This window comes from Oncorhynchus masou, chromosome 11, assembly GCF_036934945.1.
Source record: "Oncorhynchus masou masou isolate Uvic2021 chromosome 11, UVic_Omas_1.1, whole genome shotgun sequence".
NCBI classification, from domain to species: domain Eukaryota; kingdom Metazoa; phylum Chordata; class Actinopteri; order Salmoniformes; family Salmonidae; genus Oncorhynchus; species Oncorhynchus masou.
In genome coordinates this window covers 27,263,753-27,286,618 of record NC_088222.1, presented here as the reverse complement: position 1 = coordinate 27,286,618, position 22,866 = coordinate 27,263,753, and the positions used below count along the sequence as shown (strand labels likewise).

Genomic DNA, 22,866 nt, shown 5'->3' with positions numbered 1-22,866 from the left:
TTACAACAGTATAGTATAGACATGAGGAGTGATTATCATCAACCCCAAACAGGTATATCTGTTACAAGAGGAGTGTGTGCTGGAGATTTTGCCCTTTAATCACACACTCATTTGAGAAAGGAAAATCAGCAGGACTGTGGCCCCTGAAGACTGTGGTAGTGATCCCCAGCTGAGGGTTGGGGGTAATGGCAAATCAGGCAATAAATCTTTGATTAGCAGTGACTGGAGTTATTCTACAAGTGCCAAATAACTTTACATAATCGTAATCTCACCACACTCTGCCTTTCCATCTCACCACACTCTGCCTTTCCATCTCACCACACTCTGCCTTTCCATCTCACCACACTCTGCCTTTCCATCTCACCACACTCTGCCTTTCCATCTCATCACACCCTGCCTTTCCATCTCACCACACTCTGCCTTTCCATCTCACCACACTCTGCCTTTCCATCTCACCACACTCTGCCTTTCCATCTCATCACACCCTGCCTTTCCATCTCACCACACTCTGCCTTTCCATCTCACCACACTCTGCCTTTCCATCTCACCACACTCTGCCTTTCCATCTCACCACACTCTGCCTTTCCATCTCACCACACTCTGCCTTTCCATCTCACCACACTCTGCCTTTCCATCTCACCACACTCTGCCTTTCCATCTCACCACACTCTGATGACCTTACTACGTCATTATGCCATTCAAACGACTGGAAGTCCAAAACTTAAAAAAGTATGGAAATATCCAAAAGTCCAAAGCATAATTTCAGACGAGAGGGAAACATTTCCTCATACGTCTAATTTTCCAGTCATTTAACCAGGTATTTGGATAGTGATCAACAATGAGATATGCAGTTCTGAAACGGTTTTATAACCCGTTTGATTTTCTGTCTGTTTTATGTTTCAAGTAAGTTTTTATGACATAACATCTCCATTCTAATATTCAATAGAATGCAGAGTTTGGCCTTATTAATATAACTAGATGGTTTACTGTCCATTCATCAGGTTGAAGCTCGGTCAGTAGTTGTAGATGTAATGGCACATAAAATACACATGATCATAGAACTATAGTCCTGGCAGTTGAAAGGGAAAGTCATTTCTGTTGTTATGCGAGTATGTCAAGGAAACAAAGATTTGGGAACTAAAACATTGCAAAGTATTGCACAACTTTAAAATGTCAAGCGAGCTCAGGGTAGAATAACAGAACACTCACCATTGTTATGAAACTTGAAATCTCCTACAAATTTCACGTACTCATATGTAGGGGGTTCCTTTGGGTCGATGTTTCCTCTGGCTAAATGACAGCAGAACTCAATGTGTGTCTTACCTGTAAAAAAAAAATACCAAATGGAAGTTAGCTGCAGTGTCCTCAACAAAACACAATGCTTTTTCCATCATCATGAAGAAAAATAAAGTAAGAAAAATAATTTACTGACAAAGCGAATAACCCATTTTCAGTGTGTATTTACACATACTCTATTGGCACTTCTTTTTCATATAAATCATCTTGAAGTCTTCATGGTGCAACATGATAAACTCGTTTCAAATAGGTTGAAGTTTTATGTAAGAGCCTTGGATAAAACTCTGACAGAGTAAATCTCAGAGAAAAGAATGATGACAATAATTATTTTGCCATTACAACTTCTGCTCCTAACAACCACTGACAGCTCAGACGTTTTGGCTTTTCTCTCATGGCTGGAAATCAGCACACAGCTCCCAGTAAATGGCATTGAACCCAGCATAGTTTGTCTCAGTTGTCATGGGATGGCTCAGCAGTGTTGTTCCTACAGACGAGGCTTCACTTGGCAGGGGAATGAGACCAGTGGTGGGTGAGGAAGAGGGGGAGTATGTCACTGAGCCATCGACACACTAAAACTGTGCACTGATGATGTTCTAAATACTCCTCAATCAGACACAATGTCACAGTCACACAAAATGTCTGAATACAGTCATCCCATTTTCTACAGAGTCCATGGCTCCGTTTAAACGGGTTACCTTTGCGGAAGAGAATGCCTCCGCAGACTTATGTCAGAGCACTAGCTCAGACATACTGTACACACTGAGGGGACTCACTGTGTTAATGTTCTACTAATCCTCCAAAGCCAATGTGTGGCTCTTCAATACACTAAAAATAGAGCATTGTGGCATTGTCAGGAGGCTGGGAATACCAGTGGCCCTGTGCCATTAAAACTGAGATATACAGTGCATTGGGAAAGTATTCAGACCCCTTCCCTTTTTCCACATTTTGTTAAGTTACAGCATTAATCTAAAATGAATTTATTAAGAAATTGTTGTCATCAATTTACCCACAATAACCCATAATATCAAAGTGAAAGCTGTTTTTTTAAAGAAATTTTAGCAAATGTATTACAAATAAAAAAAACTGAAATATATTATTTACATACAGTACCAGTCAAAAGTTTGTACACACCTACTCATTTAATGTTTTTTCTAAATATTTTACTATTTTCAACATTGTAGAATAATAGTGAAGGCATCAAAACTATGAAATAACACATATGGAATCATGTAGTAACCAAAAAAGTGTTAAACAAATCAAAACATTTTATATTTGAGATTCTTCAAAGTAGCCACCCTTTGCCTTGATGACAGCTTTGCACACACTTAGCATTCTCTCAACCAGCTTCATGAGTTAGTCAACTGGAATGGATGAAAATGAACAGGTGTGCCTTGTTAAAAGTTAATTTGTGGAATTTCTTTCCTTCTTAATGTGTTTGAGCCAATTAGTTGTGTTGAGACAAGGTAGGGGTGGTATACAGAGATGGTACTTCACCAAATAGAGCTAAGTCCATATTATGGCAAGAACAGCTCAAATAAGCAAAGAAAACGACAGTCCATCATTACCTTAAGACATGAAGATCAGTCAATACGGAACATTTCAAGAACTTGAACGTTTCTTCAAGTGCAGTCGCAAGAACCATCAAGTGCTATGATGAAACTGGCTCTCATGAGGACCGCCACAGGAAAGGAAGACGCAGAGTTACCTCTGCTGCAGAGGGTAAGTTCATTAGAGTTACCAGCCTTAGATTGCAGCCCAAATAAATGTTTCACAGAGTTCAAGTAACAGACACATCTCAACATCAACTGTTCAGAGGAGACTGTGTGAATCAGGCCTTCATGATTGAATTGCTGCAGAGAAACCACTACTAAAGGACACCAATAATAAGAAGAGATTTGCTCGCGCCAAGAAACACGAGCAATGGACATTAGACTGATGTAAATCTGTCTTCTGATGAGTCCAAATTTGAGATTTGAGATTCCAAACGCTGTGTCTTTGTGAGACAGACGCAGAGCAGATGAACGGATGATCTCCGCATGTGTGGTTGCCACTGTGAAGCATGTAGGAGAAGGTGTGATAGTTTGGGGTGCTTTGCTGGTGACAGTAATTTATTTACAATTCAAGTCACACTTAACCAGCATGGCTACCACAGCATTCTGCAGCGATACACCATCCCATTTGGTTTGCACTTAATGGGACTTTCACGTGTTTCTCAACAGGACAACAAACCAAAACACCTCCAGCCTGTGTAAGGGCTATTTGACCAAGAAGGAGAGTGATGGAGTGCTGCATCAGATGACCTGGCCTCCAAAATCACCCGACCTCAACCCAATTGAGATAGTTTGGGATGTGTTGGACAGCAGAGTGAAGGAAAAGCAGCCAACAAGTGCTCAGCATATGGTGGGAACTCCTTCAAGACTGTTGGAAAAGCATTCCTCATGAACCTGGTTGAGAGAATGCCAAGAGTGTGCAAAGCTGTCATCAAGGCAAAGGGTGGCTACTTTGAAGAATATGAATAATATAAAAAATAATATAGAATATAAAATATATTATTAAGACTTTTGGTTACTAAATGATTCCATATGTGCTAATTAATAGTTTTGATGTTTTCACTATTATTCTACAATTTAGAAAACACTAAAAATAAAGAAAAAACCCTTGAATGAGTAGGTGTGTCCAAACTTTTGACTGGTACTGTAAGTATTCAGACCCTTTGCTATGTGACTCGAACTTGAGCTCTGGTGCATCCTGTTTCCAGTGATCATCCTTGAGGTGTTTCTACAACTTGACTGGAGTCAACCTGTGGTAAATTCAATAGACTGGACTTGATTTGGAAAGGCCCTCACCTGTCTATATAAGGTCCCACAGTTGACAGCGCTCGTCAGAGCAAAAACCAAGGCATGAGGTCGAAGGAATTGTCCGTAGAGCTCTGAGACAGGATTGTGTCGAGGCACAGATCTGGGGAAGGGTACCAACAAATTCCTGCAGCATTGAAGGTCCCCGGGAACACGGTGGCCTCCATCATTCTTAAATGGAAGAAGTTTGGAACTATCAAGACTCTTCCTAGAGCTGGCCGCCTGGGAAAACTAAGCAATCAGGGGAGAAGGGCCTTGGTCAGGGAGGTGACCAAGAACCCGATGGTTACCCTGACAGAGCTCCAGAGTTCCTCTGTGGAGATGGGAGAAACTTCCAGAAGGACAACTATCTCTGAGGCACTCCACCAATCAGGCCTTTATGGTAGTGTGTCCAGACGGGAGCCAGTCCTCAGTAAAAGGCACATGACAGCCTGCTTGGAGTTTGCCAAAAGGCACTGAAAAAGGCGCTGAAAAACATCCCCACAGCATGATGCTGCCACCACCATGCTTCCCTGTAGGGATGGTGCCAAGATTTAACTCTTTGGCCTGAATGTCAAGCGTCACGTCTGGTGTAAACCTGGCACCATCCCTATGGTGAAGCATGGTGGCAGCATCATGCTGTGGGGAGGTTTTTCAGAGGCATGGACTGAGAGACTTGTCAGGATCAAGGGAAAGTTTAACGGAGCGAAGTACAGAGAGATCCTTGATGAAAACCTGCTCCAGAGTGCTCAGGACCTCACACTGGGGCGAAGGTTCACCTTCCAACAACCCTAAGCACACAGCCAAGACAACGAAGGAGTGGCTTTGGGACAATTCTCTGAATGTCCTTGAGTGTTCCAGCCAGAGCCCGGACTTGAACCCGATCTAACATCTCTGGAGAGACCTGAAAGCGACGCTGCCCATTCAACCTGACAGAACTCGAGAGGATCTGCAGAGAAGAATGGGAGAAACTCCCCAAATACAGGTGTGCCAAGCTTGGAGAGTCATAGCCAAGAAGACTTGAGGCTGTAATTGCTGCAAAAGGTGGTTCAACAAAGTACTGAGTTAAGGGTCTGAATACTTATGTAAATGATATAATTCACATTAGTATTTTTAATACATTTGCAAACATCTGTATAGAATGACACACACACATTTGGGATTTAAAGTGCAAAGGCAAAAAGGTTCCTTATTAAACCAAGAATGATATCATCACTCCATTATTACACATATCTAACGGGATTAAATTAAGTCAAATGCTTCCTCTGTGGTACCATAAGCTCTGAGTCAAGTATCTGAGTTCACTTATCCAAGAGTAGCTAGACGTTCATAAGTACCTGAGAGCTCCTTTGTCCTCAGGTGGGAGTGCAGTGCACATAATGTATGTATTAGTGATGAACACTCAACTCAGCACAACAAACATTCCCATAGCTATTCTTCAACAGAATGATAGTAGCACATTAACCAAGAAGATAGCTGACTTCCAAAACAATTTGTGTGTTGAGCAGGAGAAGCAGTATTTTTTTTTACGAAAGAAAGGAGATGAAAGATAAATGCAGGAATTGCCTGTTAATGATTATGATTATTCCAGACACAGTAGCGTCTACAATAGTTTTCTATGCTTTGTATTCCTATAGTTCTAAACATAGACCTAGATGATTCCACATCTGTTATGTACTTGAGTGAAGACCCAAAAGCGGTTTTAACAGAAAACAGAGTTCTTTAATGAAAAAACAGGAATGGCATAAATCCTCTTCCAACGTAGTCAATGGAACAAAAGAACGTAGTATAATGCAGGATGCACCTGCCAGGCAGACTCCGACAGGATAGGACAAGGTGGAAGCAAACGGGACGACAGCTTGCTTCTGGCATCAAAAAACACAAACAAGAATCAGACACTGAAAGTAGCAGGAACAGAGAGTAGAGACCTAATCAGAGGGGGAAGAGAGAACAGGTGTGAAAGAGTGAATGAGCTAGTTAGAGGAGATGTAGAACAGCTGAAGAATGAGAGACAGAGAAGGTAACCTAAAAAGACCAGCAGAGAGAGACAGAGTGAAGAGAAAGGACAGGAACAGACATAACAAGACATGACAGTACTTGGCGCACTCGAGGAGGAAACCTGGCGGCAACGGAGGAAATCATCGATCAGCGAACGGTCCAGCACGTCCCGAGAGGGAACCCAACTCCTCTCCTCAGGACCGTACCCCTCCCAATCCACTAGGTACTGATGACCACGGCCCCGAGGGCGCATGTCCAAAATCTTACGAACCCTGTAGATGGGTGCGCCCTCGACAAGGATGGGGAGGGGGGGGACGGCGGGGCGCGAAGAACGGGCTTAACACAGGAGACATGGAAGACCGGGTGAACGCGACGAAGATAGCGCGGGAGAAGAAGTCACTTGCGACAGGATTAATGACCTGAGAAATACGGAACGGACCAATGAACCGCGGGGCCAACTTGCGAGAAGCTGTCTTAAGGGGAAGGTTCTGAGTGGAGAGCCATACTCTCTGACCGCAACAATATCTAGGACTCTTGGTCCTACGCTTACGGCCCTCACAGTCTGCGCCCTATTACGGCAAAGTGCCGACCTGACCCCCTTCCAGGTGCGCTCGCAACGCTGGACAAAAGCCTGAGCGGAGGGGACGCAGGACTCGGCGAGCTGAGATGAGAACAGCGGAGGCTGGTACCCGATACACTGAAAAGGGGATAGACCGGTAGCAGACGAGGGAAGCGAGTGTGGGCGTAGCCCAGGGGAGCTGTTCTGACCAAGACGCAGGGTTACGAAAAGAAAGACTGCGTAAAATGCGACCAACAGTCTGATTGGCCCGTTCGGCTTGACCGTTAGACTGGGGATGAAAGCCGGACGAGAGACTGACGGAAGCCCCAATCAAACGGCAAAACTCCCTCCAAAATTGAGACGTGAACTGCGGGCCTCTGTCGGAAACGACGTCAGACGGAAGGCCATGAATTCGGAAAACATTCTCGATAATGATCTGAGCCGTCTCCTTAGCAGAAGGGAGCTTATCGAGAGGAATGAAATGAGCCGCCTTAGAGAATCTATCGACAACCGTAAGAATAACTGTCTTCCCGCTGATGAAGGCAGTCCGGTGATAAAATCTAAAGCGAAGACCACGGTCGAGAGGGAATGGGAAGCGGTCTGAGACGGCCGGCAGGAGGAGAGTTCCCAGATTTAGTCTGCGCGCAGACCGAACAAGCGGCGACAAATCGACGCGTCACGTTCCCGAGTGGGCCACCAGAAACGCTGGCGAATGGAAGCAGAACGCCGGGGTGGCCGGCTAACTTGGCAGAGTGGGCCCACTGAAGAACGGCCGGACTGTAGGAACGGGAACGAACAGAAGGTTCCTAGGACAAGCTCGCGGCGACGGAGTGTGAAGTGCTTGCTTTACCTGCCTCTCAATTCCCCAGACAGTCAACCCGACAACACGCCCGTCAGGGAGAATCCCCTCGGGGTCGGTGGAGACCTCAGAAGAACTGAAGAGACGAGATAAAGCATCAGGCTTGGTGTTCTTTGAGCCCGGACGATAAGAAATAACAAACTCGAAACGAGCGAAAAACAGAGCCCAACGAGCCTGACGCGCATTAAGTCGTTTGGCTGAACGGATGTACTCAAGGTTCCTGGTCAGTCCAAACGACAAAAGGAACGGTCGCCCCCTCCAACCACTGTCGCCATTCGCCTGATTACCAACATCATAGTTACGTTCTGACGGCGATAAGCGATGAGAGAAAAACGCGCAAGGATGGACCTTGCCGTCAGAGAGAGAGCGCTGAGAAAGAATGGCTCCCACGCCCACCTCTGACGCGTCAACCTCAACAACAAACTGTCTAGAGATGTCAGGTGTAACAAGAATAGGAGCGGATGTAAAACGATTCTTAAGAAGATCAAAAGCTCCCTGGGCGGAAACGGACCACTTAAAGCACGTCTTAACAGAAGTAAGGGCTGTGAGGAGCTGCCACCTGACCGAAATTACGGATGAAACGACATAGAAATTAGCGAAGCCCAGAAAGCGCTGCAGCTCGACGCGTGACTTAGGAACGGGCCAATTGACAGCCTGGACCTTAGCGGGATCCATCTTAATGCCCTCAGCGGAAATAACGGAACCGAGAAAAGGGACAGAGGCGGCATAAAAATGCACTTCTCAGCCTTCACATAAAGACAGTTCTCCAAAAGGCGCTGGAGGACGGTCGCAAACATGAATCGAGAGAGACGGAGAAAAAATCAGGATATCGTCCATGTAAACGAAAACAAAAATGTTCAGCATGTCTCTCAGGACGTCGTTAACTAGTGCCTGAAAGACAGCTGGAGCGTTAACGAGGCCGAAAGGAAGAACCCGGTATTCAAAGTGCCCTAACGGAGTGTTAAACGCCGTCTTCCACTCGTCCCCCTCCCTGATGCGCACGAGATGGTAGGCGTTACGAAGGTCCAATTTGGTGAAAAACCTGGCTCCCTGCAGGATCTCGAAGGCTGAAGACATAAGAGGAAGCGGATAATATAATCCACGCATGGGCGCAGGGACCCGTCCTTCTTCTGAACAAAAAAAAACCCCGCTCCGGCGGGAAGGAGGAGGAGACTATGGTACCGGCGTTGAGCGAAACCGACAAATAATCCTCGAGAGCCTTACGTTCGGGAGCCGACAGAGAGTATAATCTACCCCGGGGGAGTAGTTCCCGGAAGGAGATCAATACTACAGTCATACGACCGGTGTGGAGGGAGAGAAGTGGCCTTGGAACGACTGAACACCGTGCGCAGATCGTGATACTCCTCCGGCACCCTGTCAAATCGCCAGGCTCCTCCTGTGAAGTAGAGACAGAGGAAACAGGAGGGATAGCAGACATTAAACAGGTCACATGACAAGAAACATTCCAGGATAGGATAGTATTACTAGACCAATTAATAGAAGGGTTATGGCGCACTAGCCAGGGATGACCCAAAACAACAGGTGTAAAAGGTGAACGAAAAATTAAAAAAGAAATGGTTTCGCTATGATTACCAGAGACAGTGAGGGTTAAAGGCAGCGTCTCACGCTGAATCTTGGGGAGAGAACTACCATCTAAAGCGAACAAGGCCGTGGGCTCCCTAACTGTCTGAGAAATGTCATGTTCCCGAGCCCAGGTCTCGTCCATAAAACAGCCCTCCGCCCCAGAGTCTATCAAGGCACTACAGGAAGCAGATGAACCGGGCCAGCGGAGATGGACCGGAAAGGTAGTGCGTGATCCAGAAGGAGAGGCCTGAGTAGTTGCGCTCACCAGTAGCCCTCCCTTTACTGATGAGCTCTGGCTTTTACTAGACATGAGGTGACAAAATGACCAGCGGAGCCGCAGTAGAGACAGAGGCGATTGGTGATTCTCCGTTCCTTCTCCTTGGCCGAGATGCGGATACCCCCCAGCTGCATAGGCTCAGCATCCGAGCCGGCGGAGGAGGGTGGCAGTGATATGGCAGTGATGTGGAGAGGGAGCAACGGAGAACGCGAGCTCCTTTCCACGAGCTCGGCGACTCAAACCGTCGCTCTATGCGAATAGCGAGAGCTATTAAGGAGTCCAGACAGGAAGGAACCTCCCGGGAGAGGATCTCATCCTTAACCTCGACGAGGAGACCCTCCAGAAAACATCGTTCCAGTCACTAGAGGCAGCGAGTGCGAAACTCAATAGAATAATCCGTTATGGATCTATTCCCCTGACATAGGGAAGACAGGGCCCTGGAAGCCTCCTCGCCAAAAACAGAACGGTCAAAAACCCGTATCATCTCCTCCTTAAAGTCCTGATACTGGTTAATACACTCAGCCCTCGCCTCCCAGATTGCCGTGCCCCACTCACGCGCCCGTCCGGTAAGGAGAGAAATGACGTAGGCGATTGCGCTCCCGGAGTAAGTGTTGGGCTGGAGAGAGAACACCACATCACACTGAGTGAGGAATGAGCGGCACTCAGTGGGCTCCCCAGAGTAACACGGCGGGTTGTTGATCCTGGGCTCTGGAGACTCGGAAACCCTGGAAGTGGGCGGTGGATCGAGGTGGAGTTGGTGAACCTGTCTTGTGAGGTCGGAGACTTGGACGGCCAGGGTCTCAACGGCATGTCGAGCAGCAGACAACTCCTCCTCGTGTCTGCCTAGCATCGCTCCCTGGATCTCGACGGCGGAGTGAAAAGGGTCCGGAGCCGCTGGGTCCATTCTTGGTCTGATTCTTCTGTTATGTACTTGAGTGAAGACCCAAAAGCGGTTTTAACAGAAAACAGAGTTCTTTAATGAAAAAACAGGAATGGCATAAATCCTCTTCCAACGTAGTCAATGGAACAAAAGAACGTAGTATAATGCAGGATGCACCTGCCAGGCAGACTCCGACAGGATAGGACAAGGTGGAAGCAAACGGGACGACAGCTTGCTTCTGGCATCAAAAAACACAAACAAGAATCAGACACTGAAAGTAGCAGGAACAGAGAGAAAATAGAGACCTAATCAGAGGGGGAAGAGAGAACAGGTGTGAAAGAGTGAATGAGCTAGTTAGAGGAGATGTAGAACAGCTGAAGAATGAGAGACAGAGAAGGTAACCTAAAAAGACCAGCAGAGAGAGACAGAGTGAAGAGAAAGGACAGGAACAGACATAACAAGACATGACAACATCAGTCTCTTTCTCAGAAGAGAACAATTGTAGCATGGGATTAAGCTCAGTGTCTCGAGCCCTAGTTACAGTATTACTGAAGCTACAGTGATTAAAACTCCTAACCACACTGCTAGGCTAACTACTATTATTAGCTAAAGGACTAATCATAGGACCACAGTGTCCAGCAATCCAATAAACTGGCAGCACCAAACATGGCAACCTGCCCTATATTCACGGTCAATTCAGTATCAGGACTGCAGAGCAGAGGTGTGAGGTTCAGTACAGTAGAGTGTGAATTCCTAACACACAGAGGAATTAGTCATGTAAATACAATAGAACTGGATGAATGCCTACAGGAGAGATTTAACACTTTGTCAAACAGAATTTTTCCCAAAGCTGGCATAAAATCGCTGTTTGTTTTGAAGGCTGTGGCGTGTGACTGTTGGGCCACTGCATGGTTTGATGTATAATTCATGGGGATATCGCACATAAAAGTGAAATAGCCAACATCAAAAGAAATAAAAGGTCATCACAGCCCTGTTCATTGCTGTAGTGCATTAAATTAAGCAAAACAAAGCACGGCTACAGGACAGAATAGGAGGCTGGTACAAATGCTTATGAATAATTGTTCTGCAACATAATGCCAATAAGAAAACAAAGCATTACTAACTTTCATTCAGTGACCCTAGTTTAGACCTGTGGATGAACAACAATGTAATTAAAGTGTAAATGTTGGTTAAATGCCACCCATAATATTTATGTAAAATCTCATTAATATGGTGATGGACTCTCTGATTATACAGCACAGATGACTTGGATTCTTGGTATCATCACCAAGAGTGATGCCCACCAATAATTTGGCCCAAACAACTACCTCTTTCCCTACTGTATTTATTTTATTTTATTTATTTTGCTCCTTTGCACCCCATTATTTTTATTTCTACTTTGCACATTCTTCCATTGCAAATCTACCATTCCAGTGTTTTACTTGCTATGTTGCATTTACTTTGCCACCATGGCCTTTTTTTTGCCTTTACCTCCCTTATCTCACCTCATTTGCTCACATCGTATATAGACTTGTTTCTACTGTATTATTGACTGTATGTTTGTTTTACTCCATGTGTAACTCTGTGTCATTGTATGTGTCGAACTGCTTTGCTTTATCTTGGCCAGGTCGCAATTGTAAATGAGAACTTGTTCTCAACTTGCCTACCTGGTGAAATAAAGGTGAAACATTTTTTTTAAATAAAAGAGTCCAAGACACTCGGAGATAGGTAAGAACATTTCAAACGTCTCATCAAACAACACTATTGTGAAATACACAGACATCTCTATCCAGACATCTCCTAAGCTAAGCATCCCTGGTGATGCCAGAGCTGGAGATCGACCCAGTACTGATTGACTGAGAAGGAAAAATGGGTTCAGACCTGAGGGAGTGAAGAGGAAAGATGGGTTCAGTACTGAGGGGGTGAAGAGGAAAGATGGGTTCAGTATGGAGGGAGTGAAGAGGAAAGATGGGTTCAGTACTGAGGGAGTGAAGAGGAAAGATGGGTTCAGTACTGAGGGAGTGAAGAGGAAAGATGGGTTCAGTACTCAGGGAGTGAAGAGGAAAGATGGGTTCAGTATGGAGGGAGTGAAGAGGAAAGATGGGTTCAGTACTGAGGGAGTGAAGAGGAAAGATGGGTTCAGTACTGAGGGAGTGAAGAGGAAAGATGGGTTCAGTACTCAGGGAGTGAAGAGGAAAGATGGGTTCAGTACTGAGGGGGTGAAGAGGAAAGATGGGTTCAGTACTGAGGGGGTGAAGAGGAAAGATGGGTTCAGTATGGAGGGAGTGAAGAGGAAATATGGGTTCAGTACTGAGAAAGAAAGATGGATTTAGTACTGATGTAGAAAAGAGATGAGATGGGTTCAGACCTGAGGGAGTGAAGAGGAAAGATGGGTTCAGTACTAATAAGAAAAGATGGGTTCAGTACTCAGGGAGTATAGAGGAAATATTGGTTTAGTACTGAGGGAGTAAAGAAGAAATATGGGTTCAGTACTGAGAAAGAAAGATGGGTTCAGTACTGAAGGAGAAAAGAGGAAATATGGGTTCAGTACTGAGGGAGTGAAGAGGAAAGATGGATTCAGTACTAAGACGGAAAGATGGGTTCAGTACTGAGGGAGTGAAGAGGAAATATAGGTTCAGTACTGAGGGAGTGAAGAGGAAATATGGGTTCAGCACTGAGAAAGAAAGATGGGTTCAGTACTGAGGGGTTGAAGAGGAAAGATGGGTTCAGTACTAAGAAGGAAAGATGGGTTCAGTACTGAGGGAGTGAAGAGGAAATATGGGTTCAGTACTAAGAAGGAAAGATGGGTTCAGTACTGAGGGAGTGAAGAGGAAATATGGGTTCAGTACTGAGGGAGTGAAGAGGAGGACTAAATACTCACTGTCTAGGAAGTCAGCAGAGATGGGGTCAGTCATCAGCATGTGGGATGATAGCAGCTTATAGACCTCCCCATGCTCACGCTCAGGGAGAAAGTTCAAGATATTTTGGTCCACCATATCTGACTGATACAAAAGGATAAAAGGTGGGAACGTCAGTGTCTATGGCCCATCATTGTCCATGCACATGTCATATCACAGTCATATACCATTAGTGTCCCAATTGCAATAATGTATACACTGATTTGTATTAGTATATTTAGATCATAATTGGAAGCTAAAGTAATTTTTTGTGGGTACTTTTTTTACCCCTTTTTTCTCCCTAATTGGTAGTTACAGTCTTGTCCCATCGCTGCAACTCCAGCATGGCCTCAGGAGAGTCAAAGGTCGAGAGCCATGCGTCCTCCGAAACACCACCCCGCCAAGCATCTTGACACACTGTTCGCTTAACTCGGATGCCAGCCGCACCAATGTGTCGGAGTTAACACCGTACAGCTGGCGACCAAAGTCAGCGTTCATGTTCTCGGCCGCCACAAGGAGTCGCTAGAGAGCAATGGGACAAGGACATCCCAGCCGGCCAAACCCTCCCCTAACCCGGATGACGCTGGGCCAATTGTGCGCCGCCTCATGGGTCTCACGGTCACGGCCAGCTGCGACACAGCTCGGGGTCGAACCCGGATCTGTAGTAACGCCTCTAGTACTGCGATGCAGTGCCTTAGACCATTGCGCTACTCGGGAGGCCTTGGAAGCTTAACGTTTAACGCATGATACAATCAGAAACATGGTGATTGCAAGATTTAATCTATATCCTTGTTTACTGTGCAGCTCTTTTAATGTACAGTGGGGAGAACAAGTATTTGATACACTGCCGATTTTGCAGGTTTTCTAACTTACGAAGCACTTAGAGGTCTGTAATTTTTATCATAGGTACACTTCAACTGTGAGAGACGGAATCTAAAACGAAATTCCAGAAAATCACATTGTATGATTTTTAAGTAATTAATTTGCATTTTATTGCACGACATAAGTATTTGATACATCAGAAAACCAGAACTTAATATTTGGTACAGAAACCTTTGTTTGCAATTACAGAGATCATACATTTCCTGTAGTTCTTGACCAGGTTTGCACACACTGCAGCAGGGATTTTGTCCCACTCCTCCATACAGACCTCCTCCAGTTCCTTCAGGTTTTGCGGGCTGTCGCTGGGAAATACAGACTTTCAGCTCCCTCCAAAGATTTTCTATTGGGTTCAGGTCTGGAGACTGGCTAGGCCACTCCAGGACCTTGAGATGCTTCTTACGGAGCCACTCCTTAGTTGCCCTGGCTGTGTGTTTCGGGTAGTTTTCATGCTGGAAGACCCAGCCACGACCCATCTTCAATTCTCTTACTGCGGGAAGGAGGTTGTTGGCCAAGATCTCGCGATACATGGCCCCATCCATCCTCCCCTCAATACGGTGCAGTCGTCCTGTCCCCTTTGCAGAAAAGCATCCCCAAAGAATGATGTTTCCACCTCCATGCTTCACGGTTGGGATGGTCTTCTTGGGGTTGTACTCATCCTTCATCTTCCTCCAAACACGGCGAGTGGAGTTTAGACCAAAAAGCTCTATTTTTGTCTCATCAGACCACATGACCTTCTCCCATTCATCCTCTGGATCATCCAGATGGTCATTGGCAAACTTCAGACAGGCCTGGACATGCTTGAGCAGGGGGACCTTGCGTGCGCTGCAGAATTTTAATCCATGACGGCGTAGTGTGTTACTAATGGTTTTCTTTGAGACTGTGGTCCCGGCTCTCTTCAGGTCATTGACCAGGTCCTGCCGTGTAGTTCTGGGCTGATCCCTCACCTTCCTCATGATCATTGATGCACCACGAGATGAGATCTTGCATGGAGCCCCAGACCGAGGGTGATTGACCGTCATATTGAACTTCTTCCATTTTCTAATAATTGCGCCAACAGTTGTTGCCTTCTCACCAAGCTGCTTGCCTATTGTCCTGTAGCCCATCCCAGCCTTGTGCAGGTCTACAATTTTATCCCTGATGTCCTTACACAGCTCTCTGGTCTTGGCCATTGTGGAGAGGTTGGAGTCTGTTTGATTGAGTGTGTGGACAGGTGTCTTTTATACAGGTAACGAGTTCAAACAGGTGAAGTTAATACAGGTGATGAGTGGAGAACAGGAGGGCTTCTTAAAGAAAAACTAACAGGTCTGTGAGAGCCGGAATTCTTACTGGTTGGTAGGTGATCAACTACTTATGTCATGCAATAAAATGCTAATTAATTACTTAAAAATAATAACAATGTGATTTTATGGATTTTTGTTTTAGATTCTGTCTCTCACAGTTGAAGTGTACCCATAATAAAAATTACAGATCTCTACATGCTTTGTAAGTAGGAAAACCTGCAAAATCGGCAGTGTATCAAATACTTATTCTCCCCACTGTACATGAATATTAAGTTACAAAGAACAATGCTGTTACGAGCTAGACCAGCCTAACTCTCACTCACCGGTAAATGGGCAATGAGTGAAGACACGCTGTCGGACACATATATAATGTTTCCATCTGTAGTTAGTGCTATGAGGAAACCGTCTAAAGCCTGTGGAAGGAAAACAAAGTGATTATTCTAATACCGCAACTATAATTGTTGTGTGCTACATTTGTTTCAGAGGTGCATCATGGGTAATGCTGGTGCTGGCGTACAGCGGTTCATCAGGATGTGAAAATACAGTATTCCTTCCAGTACAAGTGAAGGATGTCCTTTAGCTTTATTTAATATCAGAGGAGATGAACGTGGTGCTAAACTGATTTTACCTCCAGCATCAACTGGGTGAACTCCTCATTACTGAGGAACGAAGGCTTCCAGTCCTGCCGGATCTCACACGACTCGGTCTGTGCTGTGATTTCTGAAACAGAGGCCAAGTATAGGGGTTAGATAGATCTGTTAGCACTATACTACTGCTGTCCCCGACCCAAAAAAATCTTGGTCGACCAAGAATCATCTGTTCTTTCAACCAATCGATTTGTTGATATTATAAAATGTGTATTTTTAGACACATCCCATGTGTTTTAATCAAATCAACTGTATGCACTGAGCTTGTCTGATGCTTTAAGCAAACTGTTTGATTCAATAATTAAGACACACTTGTGACTAGAGGGAGTTTGACCGCAATTGATTTGAATGTGCCGGGCCTGGCTCAGACTTGCTGAGCCGTGTTAAAAAAAACTGTGAGTGACTGTGTGACGAGCACCTATTGTCTCTTTCTCCTCCCTGCTGCAGCGACCACCACAGAACATCAACAGTGTGTATCACGCTGTTCGTGTTGCTGAAGCTGCAACATAATTACATCCATTTCTGACTGAAAAGTTATGTTACCAAAATCTCTCATTGGTTTAGGAAAAACATTCCCTATTCACTCAACCGTTGCTCTCTTTACGTGACACATGTACGCATCACATGCACGTAACCAATAGGACCTGGCCTGTAACATATCATAATCACATCAATAAATTGGTTAATACACAACTCTGAACACAGAAACAAGTGACAGCAAATCAGATGCAGAGGACGTGACAAATAAACTCGAATTGGGGGAATGTTTACTGGTTGCTCAGGAGGAAGTCTGAAGAGTGGAATACATTTTACTAGTTGTGGAAAATACTGGAGATCAAGAAAAATAAGCTAAGGAGCAAGTGCCACATGCATATTGTTTGCAAAACGGTATCTATTAGATGACAACATAATTTTTCTGACTGTTTGGAACAATGTAAACAACACTGAATAAATAAGCGTACCAGAGGGTCTGTTGTAATTTTGTTTTGTAAAGCCTTTATTACAGCAAAGACTAAAAACAGTCACATTCATCTGTTAATGCAATTTCCGAAATGGAATGGTTTAGGCCTATTTATTGTTCATGCTAATTATGTAATGTCGCTTTGTTATTTTATTTTTAAACAAAATGCTTGATTGCATTTCATATCATGAATGACTCCTATGCTGTGTGATGACATTAACAAATAAATGATTGATTGATACAGTAGCCTATAAAAGTATTGAAATTATAGGCCTAAGTTAGTTAAGCTACTAAGACTAAACAGGATGAGCTCTTAGGCTTATAGCTCGATGATGGTATACAAGGCTGCTATACGAAGCCTACTAATGATAATAACATGACTTATTATTATAATAATGATGATCATAATAATAATAGTAATAATAACAAGAAGGACATCAAGGAAAAAGGAGGATTATTATTATAAATATAATTTTTCTGACAATTTGGAAGAGTGTAAACAATAGCAAATAAATTATAAATAATACCAGAGAGGCTGGTCTAACAAAAAAAGTGTAAAGCCTTTATTACAGCAAAGCAGAAATTAAAAACAGCCACATTTGTGAAATTGTTTATCTGACATGTTGTGGTTGCTTGAGGATTGGTGATCAGTAGGTTATTAAACAAACACTCACAGGCAACAGAAGCAGCATCTGTCTTATTTCTGTAGATATACAGTTCATTTGGAAAGTATTCAGACTTTGACTTTTTCCACATTTTGTTACGTTACATCCTTATTCTAAAATAGATTAAATCATTGTTTCCTTCCCCATCAACAATCTACACACAATACCCCATAATGACAAAGCAAAAGTTTTTTCTATTTATTGCAAATGTAATAAAAAATAATAAAGGGAAATATCACATTTACATAAGTATTCAGACCTTTTACTCAGTACTTTTTTGAAGCACCTTGGGCAGTGATTACAGCCTTGAGTCTTCTTGGGTATGATGCTACAAGCTTGGCGGCACACATGTATCTGGGGAGTTTCTCCCATTCTTCTCTGCAGATCCTCTCAAGCTCTGTCAGGTTGGATGGGGAGCGTCGCTGCACAGCTATTTTCAGGGCTCGCCAGAGATGTTCGATCGGGTTCATGTCCAGACTCTGGCTGGGCCACTCAAGGACATTCAGAGACTTGTCCTGAAGCCACTCCTGCATTGTCTTGGCTGTGTGCTTAGGATCGTTGTACTTGGCCGTTAATCTTTCCCTCAATCCTGACTTGTCTCCCAGTCCCTGCCACTGAAAATCATGTCCAATTATTGAATTTACCACAGGTGGAATCCAATCAATGATGATCAAGTGAATCCTGTTTTCATTGAGCTCAATTTCGAGTCTCATAGCGAAGGGTTTGAATACTTATGCAAATAAGGTATTTCTGTAACAAACAAAAAAATATATGTTTTCGCTTTGTCCTTATGGTGAATTGTGTGTAGAGTGATGAGGAACATTTTTTATTTCATGAATTTTAGAATAAGGCTGTAGAGTAACAAAATGTATAAAAAGTCAAGGGGTCTGAATACTTTCCGAATGCACTGTGTATGGATGATATATATATAGCCAGTCACATTTAACAGTTACTGTAGGCTATTGATTACAGACCAAATTAAGTTGGGGTTTCCTCTCTCATCATTTTTCTTAGACAATTACGGCAAGGGCTGTTTTCTCGTCTCCTAACTCCGGTGTCTTGTACACCATGATCAAAAAAAACATTTTTTGCTACTGCTCAACTAAAGAAATCATGGTCGACCAACAGCCTATCGACCAAACAATCGGCCAGTCGACTAAACACACCAACATCCAGGGGACCATCGCTGCCAAATCGGCTAGTCGTGGAAGGATCCTGATGAATACCTCTGAATAGACCCAACTGATCAATCTCTCAGATAAAATAGGAGAAGCATAACAGAAGTGGAAGAGCGGTTAAGAAATATCCCAGATCGGGACTGTTTCTGTCTAAAAGCCATCTCGTAAACACTGACAGCTGTGACCTTGATTCTGACAGGAGACTGACATGCTGACTACACTGCTCGCGTCACGTGAGCGAGTGTTGCAAAATAAATGTAGAAATGTATATTATTAAATTATTGTACCCACGCGCGTGCCAATGAGCGTCTGCGTTGCCAAGGGCTAAAATAGAAGTCAGTTCTATTTGTGACGCAGATCGCGCTGCAAGTCCTGCCTCTCCCATCTCCTTGTGAGTTTACAGAAGCAGGTACCAATGTGCCATCTCCTCATTGGTTATACCCATGTGGGTGACTGAAAGACAAACAAGGTCGGTGGCGGTAATGCACCTAATTTATGAAAGTTGCCAATCACAATATAAAGTCAAGAGAAGAAAAGGCCTGGAAGGAGGAGAGATGACTAGAAACGATTCAGTTGGCTGTTTTATGTGTGGATTAATTGGCGGAGTAGAGGATCTTGTGCATTTCAGGTAAAATAACAACTCAATGTTTATATCCCAGGACAAATTAGCAAGCAACAGCAAGCTAGCTAAATAGGACAAATTAGCTAGCAAGCGCAAGCTAGCTAGCTAATTTGCCATAAATGTTTAACGCTTTTCGACCTGTCCCCAAATTAATATAATTGGTTCAGAGTTTGTTTTGATATTTTAACCTGCGTGTCGTGATCGCGTTTGGTGTGGGGGGACAAAATACATTTATGCACGATGGCACACGCACACAGCCGGTTTGGGTTCCATGTGAGTAGAAGTTCTGTCTGTCTGGGCCAAGCTTGGTAGGGAAGTGGAGAACTCCTCTCTTTTTTCTATGTTCCTGTCCAAACAAATACTATACTAGACAGCTAATGCCCTCCACCCTCCTAGTTCCTTCCTTCTTTTCCCACCCATTCTGGGAGCAGTGATGTAGGGCAGGACACAAGTGCCACATGTACATGCATTTTACATTTGAGTCACTTAGCAGACAGACGCTCTTATCCAGAGCGACTTACAGCTAGTGTATTCATCTTAAGATAGGTGGGACAACCACATATCACAGTAAGTACATTTTTCCTCAATAAAGTAGCTATCAGCAAAGTCAGAGCTTTTAGGAAAAGACAAGTTCAAGTGTTGATGTTTTTTGGTTGTTTTTTAGACGGAGGTCAGCATGTGGCCAACGTCAATGTGATGAATGACGCAGCCGACGACATTACACATTCCTACCTTTCTGTGTCTGCAGGAAGTTGATCGTTCTCTGCAGTATGGTGGACTTGTCCATCTTGCGCGGATGACCTTGGCCCTGCAGCATGGTGCACAGCTCCTTGATGAGCACATTGAATTGGTCTCTTCTTTTCTTTTCCGATTTGTTACGAGATGCCCTTTAATAGAAAACATGATAAATGTACAGGATTACATTTCTCACCCTTTACACTGAGCATACAAAACATTAGGAACACCTTACTACTATTGAGTTGCAGACCCTTTTGCCCTCAGAACAGCATAAATTCATCAGGCAAGGTGTCGAAAGCATTCCACAGGGATGCTGGCCCATGTTGACTCCAACGCTTCCCACAGTTGTGTCAAGTTGGCTGGATGTCCTTTGGTGGTAGATCATTCTTGATACACAAGGGAAACTGTTGAGCGTGAAAAACCCAGCAGCGTTGCAGTTCTTGACACACTCAAACCGGTGCGCCTGGCACCTACTACCATACCCCGTTCAAAGGCACTTAAATATTTTGTCTTGCCCATTCACCCTCTGAATGGCACATACACAATCCATGTCTCAATTGTCTCAAAGCATACAAATCCTTGTTTAACCTGTCTCATCATCTTCATATATGATTTACATAGTTAAATAAAGGTTAAATAAAATTTAAATTAAATAAAAATCTACACTGACTGAAGTGGATTTAACAGGTGACATCAATAAGGGATCATAGCTTTCACCTGGATTCACCTGGCCAGTCCATCATGGAAAGAGCAAGTATTCCTAATGTTTTGTACACTCATTGTAATTTAAAACTTTGAACATATACACTTTATAAATGATTTATAAAGAAGTGCATTTGAGGACAGTAGCTAATGCACAAAAGATGCGGTGGAAGTTGCGAGCTCAACGAGTCTACATACAGCTTCTTATTTATTAAACACACTCAAGCTAAGAAGTGACAGCTGCAAATAAATAACCACCATCACAATTCACTCATTCCTCAGCCACCATAAAACAGCTTGCAGGATGCTAAGAGAAGGATGACAGTCTAGTGAAAACCAACCGTATCCCTTCTGATATCACAAGGAAACGTTTCTGAAGATTCATCCCATATGGACTTATTTTTTATGAAAAACACTCTGATATCAACAGCATAGCATGTACAAAATCTACCATTAAAACAAACATACGTTTCTTTTTTTGTGTTTTTGCTGCCATTCTCCCCACACAAACCTTCGATGAATCTGACCCCAGCTGAACCCACCAGAAAACTGATACACTGACAAATGATTTAAAAGTCTACTTTCAGTCAGGCTTGTATGCATCATAACTGAAAAGCAAAACATGGCTTGACCTTGTTGACTATATTTAACAGTTTCCTATGATATTTTGTAAACTGTCTAGGCACAGAAACACTTGTCTTTGTGCTGAAGGTGTTGAGGTTTATAGAGCTGAAAGTGTGAAGAGTCTTCACATCAGGAAAGCAAACACTTTCACAGATGGAATGTCAAAGTAGGGCCATGCAAAGAGGACCTTTCATTAACACATACAAGCTGAAGTAGGGAACTTCTCTGTCTGCCTCATCTCTCGTCCTTACACTCAACCGTCTGTCTCTCATAGGACACACACACTCACACACAACCATTACAAACAGACACACAACCCACACACAACCATTAAACACAGACACACCACCATTAAACACACACACACACACAAAAAAAAAAGGTGGAATACCTTTTTGCCCTGTCTTTCTCATCTTCATCCATCAAATCGTCCACACAGCTGCTGGTGCTAGAGGGAGAAGGGAGAGGGGAGGGGGAAATCAGTTGGAATGCTGTTTCTCTGAATTAACACCAAAGTCATCAACAGATAGATACAAAGCAGATACAATTCCCCCTCTCCCATACAACATTATGAACAGAGATAGACATCCTTGGAATGTAAATCATTCTTCAAAATGTCATCTTATACAACAGCAGTCTCCAACTATGGTCCAAAAGTGCCCAGATGCTTTATTCTAGGGTGTTCACATGGTACAGTAGTCAACCAAGAATATCCCTGCATACAGTGCATTCAGAAAGTATTCATACCCTTTGACTTATTCCACATTTTGTTGTGTACAACCTGAATTCAGAATGGATAAAATATAATTTAAAAATAATAATCACCCATCTACACACAATACCTTGTAATGACAAAGTGAAAACATGTTTTATACATTTTTGCTACTTTATTGAAAATGTAAACATAAATATCTAATTTACATAACTATTCACACACCAGAGTCAGTACATATTAGAATCACCTTTAGCAGTGATTACAGCTCTGAGTCTTTCTGGGTAAGTCTCTAAGAACTTTGCACAACTGGATTGTCCAATATTATTCTTTTGAAAATTCTTCAAGCTCTGTCAAGTTGGTTGTTGATCAGTGTTAGACATTTTCATGTCTTGCCATAGATTTACACGACGATTTAAGTCAAAATTGTAACTGTAACACTCAGGAACATTCAATTTCGTCTTGGTACGCAATTCCAGTGTATATTTGGCCATGTGTTTTAGGTTATTTTCCTGCTGAAAGGTGAATTTGTCTCCCAGTTTATCCTAAAAAAAACTCCCAAATCCTTGCCGATGACTAGCATACCCATAACATGATGAAAATACTGTATGAAGAGTCGTACTCAGTGATAAATTAACTTTATTTGACACATTTTTTTGCAGTTTTACTTT

The 22,866-nt window shown here is 43.6% G+C and overlaps 1 protein-coding gene across 7 annotated transcripts in view; it reads right to left on the bottom strand.

The window, feature by feature from the left end:
- The window catches only part of npas2 (neuronal PAS domain protein 2), a 74,774-nt gene that overhangs the window by 21,994 nt on the left and 29,914 nt on the right, over window positions 1-22,866 (bottom strand). For all 7 annotated transcript variants that reach the window (XM_064977972.1, XM_064977977.1, XM_064977973.1 and 4 more), the window contains exons 3-8: window positions 21,875-21,931; window positions 20,152-20,306; window positions 15,975-16,066; window positions 15,670-15,759; window positions 13,169-13,289; window positions 1,210-1,323 (exon numbers count right to left, since the gene is read on the bottom strand). In XM_064977972.1, the coding sequence (XP_064834044.1) occupies window positions 1,210-1,323; window positions 13,169-13,289; window positions 15,670-15,759; window positions 15,975-16,066; window positions 20,152-20,306; window positions 21,875-21,931 (629 nt within the window). The remainder of the gene's footprint in view (window positions 1-1,209; window positions 1,324-13,168; window positions 13,290-15,669; window positions 15,760-15,974; window positions 16,067-20,151; window positions 20,307-21,874; window positions 21,932-22,866) is intronic.